This window comes from Idiotropiscis lumnitzeri, chromosome 4 (genome assembly GCF_059441095.1).
Source record: "Idiotropiscis lumnitzeri isolate Australia: NSW breed Sydney's pygmy pipehorse chromosome 4, RoL_Ilum_1.0, whole genome shotgun sequence".
NCBI classification, from domain to species: domain Eukaryota; kingdom Metazoa; phylum Chordata; class Actinopteri; order Syngnathiformes; family Syngnathidae; genus Idiotropiscis; species Idiotropiscis lumnitzeri.
The window spans coordinates 4,859,189-4,874,585 of NC_142394.1; the positions used below are offsets into that span (position 1 = coordinate 4,859,189).

Here is a 15,397-nt window from a genome sequence, read left to right on the forward strand (position 1 = left end):
GTGTCTGTGATGGTGTAGTGGTACATCCGCCTGACTTGTGGGATCGGTTCCCACTTGGTGACGGTGTCTATGTGTACCATGTTACTGGCTGGCGACCTGTTCAGGGTGCCCGAGGTCAGCTGGGATAGGCTCCAGTACTCTCCCGCGACCCTGCGTGGATGATGACATGACATATATGTAGTTTGTGTACAGACTTTGCTTTATGAACCGTTCCACATGCTGGAACAGAAAGGGAACTTTCACCTTTTGCTACAAAATAGGAAGCATAGAATTTTCCATGAAATGAAAATGGAATTTGAACATTAAATATAACAAAAAATGTAAGTATTACAGAATGCTTGAATCTCATTTACCATCAATGTTATGCAATACAATGTTTGTCATCACTCATTATGAAATAGCAGGCACCTTCTTCTCTTTTCTTTTTTTTTTTCATACTGAATAAAGGAAGTAAGCTGAGTGGGTGGAGGGGCCACTTCTCTGTTGGAGAAGTAACACAAGCCAGTCGGTTGCCACATTCACATCCACAGTCCCATTTTACTTCGAGCGCTAATAACAGGCAACAAAAAAGATATTACCGAGATAAAAGGACAAGATTAATTGTGAGTCATGCTGGGAGAAGGTTTTCTCTGTGTGTTGCGTTACAAGGAGGACAGCAATAAGGTTGCTTTTGTTTCCAAGGAACAAATGTTGCAGAAAAACTTAATGACTCCTCCGACAGATCTTCAACTAACAGGTGAGCAGCATTTTTATCACTAAACTAGTGAAAATACATATGTATTAAAAGTATTGCAGTCATACAACGAGCAACTACACTTAACCAAATTCGCACACGTACTGCACTGTTGCGCCTATACAATATTTGCTTGGATCAAAATACTACCTATGTAAAAACTGCTAAAGTACAAAAATGTACAAAACATGTTAGAACTACGGGTGGGGGCATCTCACATTCTACAATGCCCTGCGCAAAATACAAACAGTCATTTTGGCAAGGGTCGAAAACTTCACTAATTTGAGGAAACGCCACACTTTGACAATGGTAGATAGAGAGCAAAAGAAGGGTGAGCATTCTACAGGACACCAAAAGAAGAACAAATTGAGTCGCAGCACCAGCGTGCGAGCTGATTGCTCCTCCAAGTCGCTGGTCGCTCTTCAGCACCGGGGTTACATCCGGTGCGCCCGTTCAACTAATGAGGCCGAGATGCTCCAAGTCAGCATCTCTCCTGGCCTGCCAGCGATACCTGTGGTGGGTATTCCGGTCAATGCCCTCCAAGCGAGCTCCAGTCGGCCTCCGCTCAGTAGTAGTGATAGCAGCCACCATGACACGTGTGTGCTCGCGCGAGGTTTCCTGGCCTCAGCTATTGTCGGGTCGGCCGCCGGCACACCCGCCCTGATGGCACTGAACACAGTGAAAAGTTTTATTGTATGTGTGTTGTCTGTATTTTATTGTTCAGGTCAAGACCAAGATGGTCCTGGGTCCAGACTTTCTCAAGGATTGCGGGTGGTACCTACAGCTGCCACAGGCCTTTCCTTCCTCAGTGGTTCACCTGTTCAAACCCTCGAAACGGACCTGATACTCTGCTCAGGCGCTCGTAGCCTCTTGGAACATTATCCTGATCTCCAGGTGGCTGACTCTGGCCTCATCTCCTCTAACGCATTAAGAAGCAGCGCCACTCAGCAAGATCTTTACACCCACTTTTATACTTTGACCCAGTCAGAGTGTGCAGAACAACAGCAGTTACTTCAAGAGCCTCTCGTATCACTTCCTGACCAGGGCTATCTGGTTATGGGTGATGGGGTAAACACTAGTCTTGGTCTGCCCTCATCACAGTCAGAGCCCATGTCTGACTCATTGCTGAATGGACTTCTGGAGAAAAAGCTAGATGAGGTATATCTGCAGCACCTCACCGATAACCTTGCTCGATGCCACTCCAATTTAGGAAACAGCCTCCTGCATGGCCTGGTGCCTCCTCTGCAACCTAACAAGCTTCAGCATGGCCCAGATTCACTGGAGGCACCTGGAGGCGAGAGTGGCAAGAAGATAAGTCACCTGACCACCCCAAATTTAGCTCCATGTTCCTCCAACTTTAGCACTCCCGTCCTTCGCATTTCTGAGGACGTGCATCCACAATGAAAGCATTTAACATGCTGGTGGCATGCATTACTTACAGACATCGTTGATGTGTGTTTATTTTCATCCATCAAAAATTCAAGAACTACTGTGTATTTTGTTTAAATGTAATGGACATTTTGACAATTTACTCAGTGTTGATGATGTGACTCAACTTAAACTGCTTGTCATACTGTATAGTATGACACCTGCTGGTAGCTTTTTGTACGACATCACAATCTCTCCACGCCACTTCTGTTATAAACATGTGATTTGCGTAAATTAGACATTTTGCTGTTAATGTAAAGTGTGATTTTAGAGTAGCTCTCCTTTAATTAATTAGGAATAAATATTCTAACAAACAACCCTAGAAAAATATATTAAACGCTGAACACTTTTATTAGACTGTTACGGTCCTTGGCTAGGGCCCACCTACAAGGCCACGCCCTTGTGTCTTGTTTTAACTCTTCCACCCTTTCGTAGTAAAGTCAATGGACTTGTGCCTCATTGTTGGCCTGGTTTTCTGCTCGTTCTTCATTGGTGGACTGCTTTCCTGCTCGTTACTCATGGACGTCCCAATCAACGAGCTCCACCTGTGCAGCTGGGACCAATAAAAGGACCTCGGTTCTGCTGCTCAGGGCGGCTGGGACTTAAGAGTTCAGTTCGCCTCGCCTGTGCTATTTGTGTCTCTCGTATGGACTTTCGCAAATTTTGGAGACACTTGCTAGTGTTTACTTATACACATTTGTGAGCGTCGTTAATATCTTTATGTTAAGCTCATTTGTTTGAAACCTACCTCTTTTCTTCACTAAAAATAAATTGTAAACTCTCTCCAAACCATTTTACAACGTGGTCTATGTTACTTCCCTCCTTCCCTAGCAGAGCCGGTCGTAACATAGACGAGCTGACATCTTTCAGCCTGACCCCGTTTGTGGTAACCGCAGTGTGTCATTGTTTTCCATCCAAGCCTATTTTCTGTACCTTTCTGACTAACACCACCTGCTGCCTTTTCACTACATCATCAACCTTCTCTTGGGTTTCCCTCTCGCTTTCTTGTCCGGCACCTCCATCATCATCATACTCACCATTTCTCCTCTAAACGTGTCCAAACCAGTGAGTTTGAGGCAGAGGCCGGGGCTAAAGGCATCGGTCATAAAGACAGCGGTGGCCCTTTTAGCATGGGGTTAAGCAATAAAGACATTCTGAAAAAGTTGTGGACCATTGATGAAAACAGACTTAACGTAAGAAAAGACAACTGACATTTCAGTTTATTGCGAAGGTGCACACCATTTGCTTAATTGTTCATGGTAATGTATAAGATATATATATATATATATATGTATCCCCTCTTAGGTCAAGTACTTTGTGATTGCATCCATCCATTCTCCTCACAAGGGTTGCATGGGGGTGTTGGAGCCTATCCCAGCTATTTTCAGGCAGTAGGTGGGGTACACCCTGAACTGGTTGCCAGCCAATCACAGGGTACACGTAGACAAACAACCATCCGTGCTCACACTCATACCTATAGGGGCAATTTAGAGTGTTCAATCAACCTGCCATGCATGTTTTTGGGTTGTGAGAGGAAACCAGAGTACCTGGAGGAAAACCACTCAGGCACAGGGAGAACATGCAAACTCCACACAGGAAGGCCGGAGCCGGAATTGAACCCACGACCTCTACACTGTGAGACCATCGTGTTAACCAGTCGCTCACCGTGCCGCCGAGAGATACTAATCATTTCAGCATATTCAGCAAGGCCAGTGAATAAAATATAATGCATTTATAAAGCAAGGCATTTGTATTTACTGCATATAGCGCATTTCATACACAAGGTTACAACAAGGTACACAATTTTGAAATATCAAATTTGCTCACATTACCTTTATTTGTCATTATTAATAATTCATGATTTTCATTTATGGTTGGACACGGATCATGATATTCAATCCATTATCTGAGTTGCCTTTCCTCACTCGAGTCACGTGGGTGATGGAGCCTATCCCAGCTGTCGGGCAGTAGGCGAGGTGCACTTGCTGTGAAAGTGAGCAGAGGTACATAGACGTATGCTGGGAGGAGCGCACGGCATAAAGCACCGGTCGGTATATTTAGATAGACTGAAGTGAGAATGAGTAGACGTGCACATTTATTTGGATGAGGATTGGCCCCAGTTTTTCGATCTACAACACGTCGTCCAATTTGAATTTAACAGCCGAAATGACACACTCCAATGCTTCCACACTCAGCGACGGAGTTGGTCTCTGTTGTGCAAACCTTTTGTTTAAATGGCCTGAAGCTAAATGTTGCTGTCAGCGGTGCCGTTATCCTACTCTTAGCACGGGAGGGAAGGGGCGGGATAGGGCGGGTTTATAGATCCATGCCCGCCTGCTATCTGCCTACTGCCCGCTGTCAGCCGTCGTCTGCCTCCTGACAGTTGACACAACTTTAGCGTAACTAAATGTCCAAAACCGACTGATGTTATTTTTACATGCAAACCTATTATATAAGTGCCAATGTTAAGATCATCCAAGTTACCCTTTAACCGCAACGTACTTATAACATCACAACACAAATAGATATTATTTGTACTTCTTACAATCTAGCATCATTAAAAATTATGATAATATATTATTATTTTTTCTGAACATCAAGACCTCCAAGCAAGAAGAGGTGTGTCTCAATAAATGAGGGGTGGAATTACTGCTGTCAAGATATTTTATAGTTTGTCAATTGGCACTATCAAGATTATTCACAACAATAAGAAAGACAGGAAAATCATCCCTAAGAGATTGAGTTACGCTCATCTACCCAGCGCTCCCGGCCTCCACCACTGCATTTAAAACACCATTCTAACGTCACGCTTCTGGAACTCCCCGAGCTGTCCAAACCCCTCCATCGCTGCATTTAAATCAAGCTTCAATTAAATAGTGAAGAAGCCCGATGGATCCTGGTAGCCTTGTGGAGGCTATCACAAACTGAACCGCCAAACAGAAACTGACCAACATGGCCAACCTCACGTCCCAGTTGGATGGTGCCAGAGTCTTCTCCAAGCTGGACCAACTAAAGGGTTACATCCAAGTCCTCATAACAGATGACATGTACAAGAGCGCCATCATCACGGCGTTTGGCATGTTCGTGTTCATCATCTCTACTTTTGGCATGAGGAACAGCGTGGCCACGGATGATGGATCATATAATCTTTCTGCACCATCTATGTTGATGACATCCTGATGTAATTCCAAAGTGTGAAGCTCCTGGAAGACAACGGGATGATTGAGCACCCGGACAAATACATTTTCAACGTGTACAAGGTTGAATTCCTGAACCAGGACGTCTCAGTGTCCTGCTTACGGCCACTCCTGAGCAAAGTTGCCACTGTCAGTTAGTTCTTGACACCAACCACCTGAAGGACTGAAAGAAGTTCATCTGCATGGTGACTTACGAGCACCGCTCCCTGCCTGGCATAGAAAACACAATGGCGCCGCTATACCGCTGCCCTGGAAAGCGAAAGATACTTCATTGGGACGATGCTCATAAATGCACTTTTGATGCCACAACACGGGCTCTAGCCCGCACCACCACCGGTCCCACTGCGCCACCACGGCTTCAAGACAATTCACGGTGGATCACACCTGTTGGCTGGAAAAACGATTCGGCATCATTCTTTGAGGATTAACTCAATATGTGTGTGTGTATTGAGCAATCGAGTCCATTTCACACATATGATCTACTGGCGTGCTTAATGAACATGGTGAATAGCTATATTATTTAAAAAATGGTTTTAAATCTATTACATGTGCACGAAAAATAACAAATTGATCACATTAATTGTAAATGTAAACTTGAAGTATACTTTTAGGGAAGACCCGAAAGCAGGGCATTACTTTAATCAGTGTAATTAGCGTCTCCCTGTTGGCCGGAGAGAGAAAGGGCGGGCAGACTATGGCTCTATACTTGAATTGATAAACTATGTCGGTTATTTTTTTCATGTGAGGGATAAAAGTGAGCTCAGAGCCGAAAATAACTTCTAGGATTTTCACTTGTGAAACATACAGATTACTAAAACATCAGTTTTATCCTGGTTAAGCTATAGAAAGTTATCTGCTGTTGAGGATTTGATGTCTAAAGTATAGTTCAAAAGTCTCTTGAGACAGAGATCTTCAGTTGCGAATCGTCAGCATAGCTATGAAAGTCCATTCCGAACATTCTGATGATACCACCAAGAGGAAGCATATACAAATTGAACAGTGCCTAAAATAGAACCCTGAGTCACAACACATGTACCTTCAGTCTTTTGAGCAACACATCTCCAAATTTAGATAATATATTTTTTTCTATGAGATAAGGATGAAAACGAGGCCAGACAGATTAACGTCAATTTAAAAGAATGTTCTGGTCTTCTATATCGAAAGCAGTGCTTAAGACCATCAGAAGAAACAACATTTCTTTATAGTTGTACTGGTAAGTTACAGGTTGGTAGTTATCCGGTGTCAGGGTTCGCCGTTCGGCGAAGAGGAGGTGGACCCAGAAAGCGAGGAAGCAGGGAAACGGATAAACTTAAAGGGAATTTATTAAATGAAACAAACAAGGACAAACAACGTGGCGTGGACAAACTAAACGTGACTAAACAGAACGAAAGAAGACAAGTGACGAGGATTGTGACAAAACACCAGGGACCGGGGGCATGAGCAGGGGGCATGAGCATGGAGCAGGAGCGTGGGCATGAGCGAGGGCATGAGCGAGGGCATGAGCAAGGGCATGAGTGAGGGCATGAGCGAGGGCATGAGCGAGGGCATGAGCGAGAAGGAGGGTGATCGTGAAAGTCCGTAACAGGGCGTAGCAGGACAAATGTTCAGACGCTGAGCTGTCGGCAAGGGGTGGATAAATAGTCCGAGTAATCAGGGGAGCAGATGTGAATCAGGTGCGTGATGGTTGACAGGGAACAGGTGCGTGGCTGGTGAGGACGAGACGGCTGAGAGGGAAACGCCCCTACACAGCTGACAAAACATAAACAACGTGCACATGGCAGGGAGGTGACGAAAACAATAACAAAAAACACAGACATGCCCGACACGGGTCATGACATCCGGATGGTTAAAATCTAAAATGTTCTTTTTCAGAAGGCGCCTTACTACTGCTGCTTTAAAGGCCGCAAGGAAGGTGCTCATCTGAGTTTAAAAGCGCTTCTCAAACAGTCCATAAAGAAAAGACCCAAGCCAGCATGGGTATTGTATCATTGCCATATCGTCATATGAAGATGTGCTGGGGTGAGATGCTAACTGCAATTCAACACCCTCTAGAAGTTGGGTTTATAAGCATCGTGCCCTGGGCCATTCTACTAAAGCTACGCAATGCGTCGAGCCACACAACAAATTCATGCATAAATTGATATAGAACAACACACTCGTTGATGAAGTGAACAACCACACCGACGCATGCACAACACTTCTATTGATGAATAAAATTTATCATTAAAGCACAGCTGCAGTAGCAGTACAATGTGATTTTTTTCCAATTTTTATTCCTAGTTGACTTTGTTAATGTGGTTTCCTATCAGTAACTTTGAATTAAAAAATGCACTTCCCACATCCTTTTGGATGTTTTGATTTAACTGCCAAAATATTATTTGTCATTTAATTTATTATAATTTTATTATTCATCAAACAATTGGCAAGTTGACTTTATTGATAATTTGTGTATAGTTGTCATGCAAGCTTTCTTTTCCTATTTGTGAATCGTACATGGAACAATAGGAAAGTAATTATATTGTTTGTTGCTCCGGGGACGGGTTTGAGAGTTGCACTGTTCATTCTCATGCGCTCTTTACGTGGCAAGGCAAGAGCCGTCGGACATGATTGACAAGCTGAGTCTGTTTGGTCGGCTGAATAAGAAGTTTCTGAAGTGACTTTTCTGCCAGCATTTGAAGCTCATTCCCCTCAGAATTATTGTGCAGTCATCGAGTTTGACGGTGACAAATTAATAAATGTCAGCTGTGTAAGAAGATTCGAGACTGTGATGATTATCTGACGGGAGTGAAATTTGATATTTAGCTTTTTTTTAAATGCTTTTTTTCACTGAACCCATATTAATTCATCGTTTCATTGTCAAGATGCAATTTGGTCCAGATCTTGTAGACAAACAATATGTAAAAGTTACAGCCTTGTTGCAGCTGACTAAAATATCACATCTGATCGTGGCGATTTTTCCTTTAAAGTGGCCTGGAAATTCTCACAAAGAGGGTTTTCTGGGGCTAAGGTGAAGCTGTTAAAATCGAGATTAAAAATGTCGTCAATGGTGGAAAATAAAACGGTTATTTGTGGTTGGTGACAAATTTGAAGACATTTTTTTTCATTTCTCACAGGATTGTTTTCGGATTTTTTGTTGGTCCCAGATTATTTGGTGATTGACAATGGTTCTATTTTTTCTCCATTTTCTCTTTGCGACCAAGCAGCTCCTTTTTCATTTTTTTACATCTGTTCTCCATGGGGATTTTGTTTTTGTTAGCATTTAATTATTGCTGCCGCAACCAGGTCCAGGTTCTTGAAGATATATCTAAAAAAGTTGTATTGTATTGGATTGCATTGAAGCCTTCTGTTTAAATCGTGGATAAAGTAGCACCAGACTGGTAAAATAGGAAGAGAACATTTCTAAAAGGCATTAGTCAAGTTATATATATATATATATATATATATATATATATATATATATATATATATATATATAACACAGTGGTGGTCAGAGAGATTGGGCACAGATTATCAGCATACAACTGGGCTATTTATTTAAATTTTATGTGAGAGACATTTGTCTCCAGTAGATGGCAACAAATACCACGTTTTTAAGTTCTGCAACCAAGCTATGTAAGGGAATGCCAGTTGTTGTCTTTGAGGAACTTGGTGGATATAGTTTTGACTTTCAAATTCCTTGGACCAAGACTGACATAAAGCACAGAAGAAAAAGGTCCATGCAGAGACTTGGAAGAAAGAGAACTGGATATAATACCTTTATATGATAGCAGATCAAAGTTATGCATTACATCTGGCAGGATTTCAAATTTAGCCACAAGCGGTCCGGTAACATACATGCAAGCATATGGAGAAAATGGAGGTTGGTTGAATTTTGGGAGAAGAAAACATAAGCACATTCTTATTCACAAATTGTGAACCCATTCAACGCTAATGACTAGTTTTTTCTCTCCACCATATTCATACCTTGTCCAATAAAATAAAAATGGCATAAGTTCGCGTAAATGTTTTTCTTTCTTTTTTTTGCAACTCTTCATAATGCATCATACTGGAGAGGAGATAAAATTACACATTGTGACATCATACAGAGAAAAATACCCTGCTACCTTTTCCATTGACAATGTTCTCAATGCTGAGATTATAAAATCATATCCCAAGAGATGGTCTCTGATGGTTTCCATTCCACAGGCCTCAAAGAAATCTTACTTTGCTTTGGATCGAGAAGAACAACAGGGACAAACAAGACTAGAACAGGAAACAATTGCCCCTTTTAAGGAATGTATATAACTGTAAAACCTTCTTTGTTGAAGCTCCTACGCATGTGAAAGATTCGAGGGTCATTTACATCGCCAGTCTAATTTATTTTCAAAGCGCTCCTCCAAGAGTAACATCAAGCTAACAAATACCTTACGTTCCATAAAGATTGCACATTTGCCATCTTCATTTGACCCAAACAACTAGTCCTCATTGCCTGGCACACTAAGAGTAATATGACAAGGACAGACATGCTTCCTAAAATAACTGTTACCCCCGCATGTCCTTCGTCGTCACTGAGGTCCCCCCCCCCCCAACAACTTTTTGTGCGCCAGGGTGTGGTCCGGAGACCGTTTGCCAGAAGGCTGCAGAGTGGACAACATCGAGGTTTCACTAGGCTCAAAGTCTGAGAAGAAGATACGGTAGTTGTCAAGAGGATTCTTGGTTGGAGCTATGAGGGTGGGAGCTGTAGCCTTAGCGGGGGGCATATTCGGAGCATTGGGGACCATATGTTTCTTTTTTGCCTTTGCTACAGACTACTGGTTGGTGGCCAGTGACAACTGTGGAACTTATATTTGGCAGACCACAGAAACCGTAGTAGAAAAAGATAACAATGGGACAGAGGTAAGACATGTATGAACATTGTTTGCAAAAAAAAATGGTGAAGTGTATTTATAGGCCATGTAAAAGTAGCTAAAAAAGTGTTTAATTGCCCCCTCCCCATATTTTGTTTACTCTGGATTAAAATTATGCGAGCAATTTTTCTTCAGGTTTATCTCACCCAACACTATAAGATTGAAAAAAGATTGAAGACACTTGTTTGTTTTTTCATGAGGAGAACATGTACTGTTGGTAGTTCCACCACGTTCTGAAACAGTTTATCCGTTGCCCCTTGCATTTATTTCCTTCGGGAGGTCCCTAAATTACAATCACAATCATGCTAAGGGAAAACCAGGTTAAGACCGAGACAATACCAAGACCATATATACAAATGAAATATCACAACAAAAATAAATGAAAATGACCAGGACCTTTTTTTTCATTATGTTTGCAACAAAAACAAAAACAGCTACGCTGCTTTTGAAATATAAAGTAGTTCAATGAAGCAAAGTAAAGTTGTTATTTCACTTCTTTAACAAATTATGAAATCATACTTATTACAACCAAGTTGTCCTTACAAGCCATGATAATCACTCTCAAAAGAAAATTCGTCAGAAATGCTTAGATTGCGGGTGATACGGTGGGTGACTGGTTAGCGGTCCGCCTCACAGATTAGAGGTTCAGGGTTGGATTCCGGCTCCGGCCTTCTTGTGTGCAGTTTGCATGTTCGCTCTGTACCCGCATGGGTTTTCTCCGGGTTCTCAAAGACATGCATGGTTAGCTAATCCGACACCCTAAATTGTCCCCAGGTCTGAGTGTGAGCGTGAGTGGTTGTTCGTCTTTGTGTGTCCAGCGATTAGGTGTTAACCAGTTCTGTGTGTACCCCTCCTACTGCTCAAAGGCGGCTGGGATAGGCTCCAGCACCCCCGCGACCCTATTGAAGACTGAGGAGAAGCGGTTTAGATAATGGATGGATGGATGCTTAGATTGCTTGCTTGGCAAATTAACCATAATTAACTTAAGGTTTTGGAAACCTTACTCCCAACATTTTTTGTTATTTTCTTTTGGGTGGCAGTGTTTCTCCAATTTTCCTCATCCACTGTCCGTGTGCAGTGGGTGTGGCAGAGCCGTATCTGTATTCTGCGTTTCTCTCTGATCACACAAGTACTGGCCTAGCCTGGAAGAGTCTTGATCAAAAATCCAGAGTTCGTCCTGTCTGAGACCGAGACAAGACAGAGTGAAATGGCCTTCGATTCTGAGACGATACTGGGACCCTTAAAAAGTCGAGAACTACAACACTAGTGGACAGTGGGGGCCAGCTGGATGAGACTGCGGTGACAAAGAAAGTAAATAAAAGAAAGCATCTTTTAGAGTGTGCAAATACATTTGATTACCTCCTGGAAGTCTATTTTCTAATATCAGTGGGCCTGTTCTGTCCCTGTTTTGAAACTGGATCCAAACAGCAAGTGTAATATGTCACTCTTGACCTTCTGCAGAAGCGCTTAAGTCGGCCCACATTTTAGGCTGGCTCCACCCCGAGCGCGTATCTGACATGAAGGTGCGTATGACAGACTTGAGTCAATAGGGAAATGCACGCAGCCAGAAAAGCGGGCAACTATATTTTCCTTCTTACGCACATACAAGTGCATAAGCATACGTTAATGAAAGCTGCTATTGCTGAAAAGACCAAGCTATTGTAAGTGTTTTATTTTCCATGAGAGGTTGATTAAAGTTTCTGCGTCATCAATCATATTTTTGACAAGTTGATGGAATTTATGAGCATGCATGTTTCATAAGTTCCTCTTGAAAGCTGCACAAACCTCTCGATCTGAACCACATTTGCAGCCTTGGAATATTTCAGTTAGCAATGTGGCCTCAAAGCAGCTTTGTTGACTGACTGACTGACAAAAAAACTTCAGCTGTCGTGTCTTTATTTGACAACTGATGTCAGCTCGTCTCTCTTTATTTCTCAGCTGCAGTTTGTGAAAGCAGTCACCAACTCTCCCCCGTTCCTCACCCTCCAGCATGAAGGCTTTTTTTGGCGCTGTCTGTACCACGTGGAACCCACCGCAAATAAAGTCTTGGCAACGTTTTTCAGTATGTAAAAGTCTTTGCAATGGAGCTCATGTCGTGCTGTACTGGACAAGGAGCCAGACTTGTCCACTTCCTGTTTGATGCTAAAAAAATGCAATAAATTAACATTTAATTATCAAAATAATGAAAGAAAAACTACAAACCCAATTGTGTGTGATTGCTAAAACATGTTTATTACTGTTCTCCATTAATCAAATACAAAAAAGAGCACAAAGTGAAGCACAGTATTATTTACTATTATTATTTTTTTGGGATGCAAAATTATAGTTATTTCATATATCACATGTATCAGTTTAATAGTTTTAGCGGTAGAATGTTTTGTTTTATTACGGTTCTCTGACTTCTCAGAGAAGTCCAGTCTCGAGTTGTCTCAAATTTGGCTTTCTGAAGGTCGATTTGGAATGCCTCAATTCTTTAGGAATGTAATTTTTAGTGGGGGTGGGGGGGTCATTATATTTATTATATTTCTTGGTCTTTTTTTTTCAAATTGTGTTTTCCTTTTACTTGTAGCAAATCAACCATCATCCAAGTTGTGTGTCCATGGCTACCTCTTCCCATTACCAGTTTCGCTTGGACAAATACCTCATTACAGCTATGATGCTACAGCAGGTGGGAACATTTAAGTCATGACTTTTTACAGTTGTTGAGAAGATTATTAGAAATTAGAACTGTATTACTAAATCCCTCTTGATGAACGGAATTTTTCCAGTCACAACACGACACACACTTTGCATAATGGATTACAGTGTTCTCTTGGCATTTCGCGGCTTCACGTTTGGCGGCTTCAGTGTTTGTGGGTTTTTCCAAAATATTCATAAAAAAAATAAATAAATAAATAAATAAAAGATTAAAAAACACAGCCACATCTGTAGGCATATTGCGTAAAGATGCATTGTTTTGCCCACGGGCACTCACACAAGGCACGTGATTGTTTCAACCAATGACAACCCGAGTATATGATTCACATGAGCTGATTTGCTGTGATGATCCAGCTTCTTCCCTTGCTTTATCTCGCCGGTCTCGTCCATGTGAATAAACGACCGTCAACTTTGAACAACGTTCTGTTCCGCCTCTCATAACGTTATCCAAATGTCCTGTTCCGTTAATGTTTGTTTAAAGTTTGTCTTAAAACAGTTTACCTTAACTAGAATCCTGTAGTGCAATGACAAAATAGAGGCTTAATCGCCCCAGAATAAAAATGTTAAAAAAAATCTATTAAAAATAACAAGAAGGGTAAAAAAAAAAGTCAATCTCTACTTTGTTTGTTTTTAGTTTTCAGGGAGGACTTTGGTCCCCATTAACCGCGATAAACGAAGGATTACTGTATTACTAATGGTGATGTGCTTGTATTTCTTTCAGTATTTCGAGGTTTCTGGACAGTTTTTATAATCCTTGCACTGGTCTCAGCTGTGACTGGATGCTTCCTACTAGTCTGTGGGGTCCCTTTTATTAGCCATAAACTTTACAAGCTGGGTGGAGCCTTTCTCATCGTTGCTGGTAAGATATCCTTCACTTATGCAAAGAGCACACCTGGTCTTTTGTGTGAAATATACATTTGTGAGGTCAGATAGTGACCTTGGCTCAAACAAGTTCATAGTCTTTGTTTTAGTTCATCTTAAACGTTTGATTGGGTTGAGATCAAGACCAAGAAGTTATTGCTCACCTAACTCACCCAACCACACATTTATACGTTTTTTTTTGTGCACTACAACACATCATGGCCATGCTGGAACATACTTGAGCAAACTTCAAGGCCATAAAATGATTGAGTTCATTCCTTGTTTAGCATGTATTTTGCATTGGAAACACATGTTGCAGTCTTTGCCGGTGTCAGCTGTCTGTTAAAATGACAGCCACGCCCTGCACACACTGATGCACTTATCTCACTCACTGCTGTTCTAATTATTACTCTGGGTGCAAACATTGCTACCAAGGTAACAGTAAAAACAGAAAGGCTCTTATGGCATTGGTTGCCTGATGTATATTTCTCCACAGCTTGCTTGTTCCTCTTTGTGCTGCTGCTCTTCATACTTTGGATGGAGGTAGTGGATGTGAAGCGTTACATCCTGCAGGAGAGAGGGGAGGCATGTATCGATATGCAGGTCTCAGTGCGCTATGGACTCTCGTTCATGGTGGCTGCAGCTGGCGTGCCCCTGGAGCTCCTCGCTGGATTGATCTTCATGCTTGTGGGACGAGCGCTGCTTGCCAACAAGTGAGAAAGGCCATTTGGCGTGGAAGAGGATACAACTGACCTTTTTGTGTGCTGCACAGGGACTGAGCAAAGATTCGTTCAATCACATCATCATCCTTTGAATGCATTGCTGCAGAGACATTTTTGAGGGGAATAGACCAGAATGCAAAAAGAGTCAGTAGCCCCAGATAGCACAACCCCCTAGATGACAATTTGTTTGACAATGTACAGCTCAGTTTATTCAAATAGGATCAAATGTAACTGAATTGCGTTTTATAAACTATCTTTTCATCCATTAAAATAATAGTGATTTCCTCACATTTTTGTCATATCTATCTATCTATCTATCTATCTATGTGTCTATCTGACCTTATTATCTTTTTAGATCATCCCTCCCATAATTAATTAATTGTATGCTCTTTTATGTCTCTTCTCTGTAAGTTGTAGGCTCCTGTATAAGATGTAAAAAATATAGAACAATTAAAAAGTAGCCTCTATATCCATCAATTACGAGGTAAATCCGGTCATTCTTTAGCATATTTTCGAAACTTCATACAAAGTACATACATGAATGAAGCTTTGAATGAAAATTAGCTGTGTTTAATGATTCAATTCACGAATTTCAATGCTTTATCAATGCTGCAAGTGACACAAAGGGAGGCAATGCAGCTGTGTTTCCTGTCCTTTGGCGAAGGATCAAACAAACTGGAGTGGAGCAAGACCATAGTGTGAGGCTGGATGGACAGGAAACTAAAATTATTTGGACAGAGGGAGGGTGAGGAGGGTGAAGGAGTGGAGGGATGTCCATGAGTTTGCTTGGGTGAAGAACTTGATGCATTTTGGAGATCCAACGGGGATTTGAAAACTGAACGACTGTTTGGCATGCAGCAGTCACCCAGCATT

At 41.8% G+C, this 15,397-nt stretch overlaps 2 protein-coding genes across 2 annotated transcripts; both read left to right on the forward strand.

The window, feature by feature from the left end:
• Nucleotides 1-481: 481 nt before the first annotated feature.
• LOC148337890 (uncharacterized) lies at nucleotides 482-2,953 on the forward strand. Its single transcript, XM_088294347.1, has 2 exons — nucleotides 482-736; nucleotides 1,458-2,953. Exons 1-2 carry the CDS (start codon nucleotides 610-612, stop codon nucleotides 2,135-2,137), a joined length of 807 nt encoding a protein of 268 aa, XP_088150473.1. The 5' UTR covers nucleotides 482-609; the 3' UTR covers nucleotides 2,138-2,953.
• A 7,009-nt stretch (nucleotides 2,954-9,962) lies between these two features.
• Nucleotides 9,963-14,927, forward strand: LOC148337891 (transmembrane protein 182-like). The gene is made up of 5 exons (XM_088294551.1): nucleotides 9,963-10,233; nucleotides 12,183-12,306; nucleotides 12,814-12,912; nucleotides 13,663-13,800; nucleotides 14,299-14,927. The coding sequence occupies exons 1-5, from the start codon at nucleotides 10,063-10,065 to the stop codon at nucleotides 14,517-14,519; spliced, it is 753 nt and encodes a 250-aa protein (XP_088150677.1). The 5' UTR covers nucleotides 9,963-10,062; the 3' UTR covers nucleotides 14,520-14,927.
• The last annotated feature ends 470 nt before the right edge of the window (nucleotides 14,928-15,397 follow it).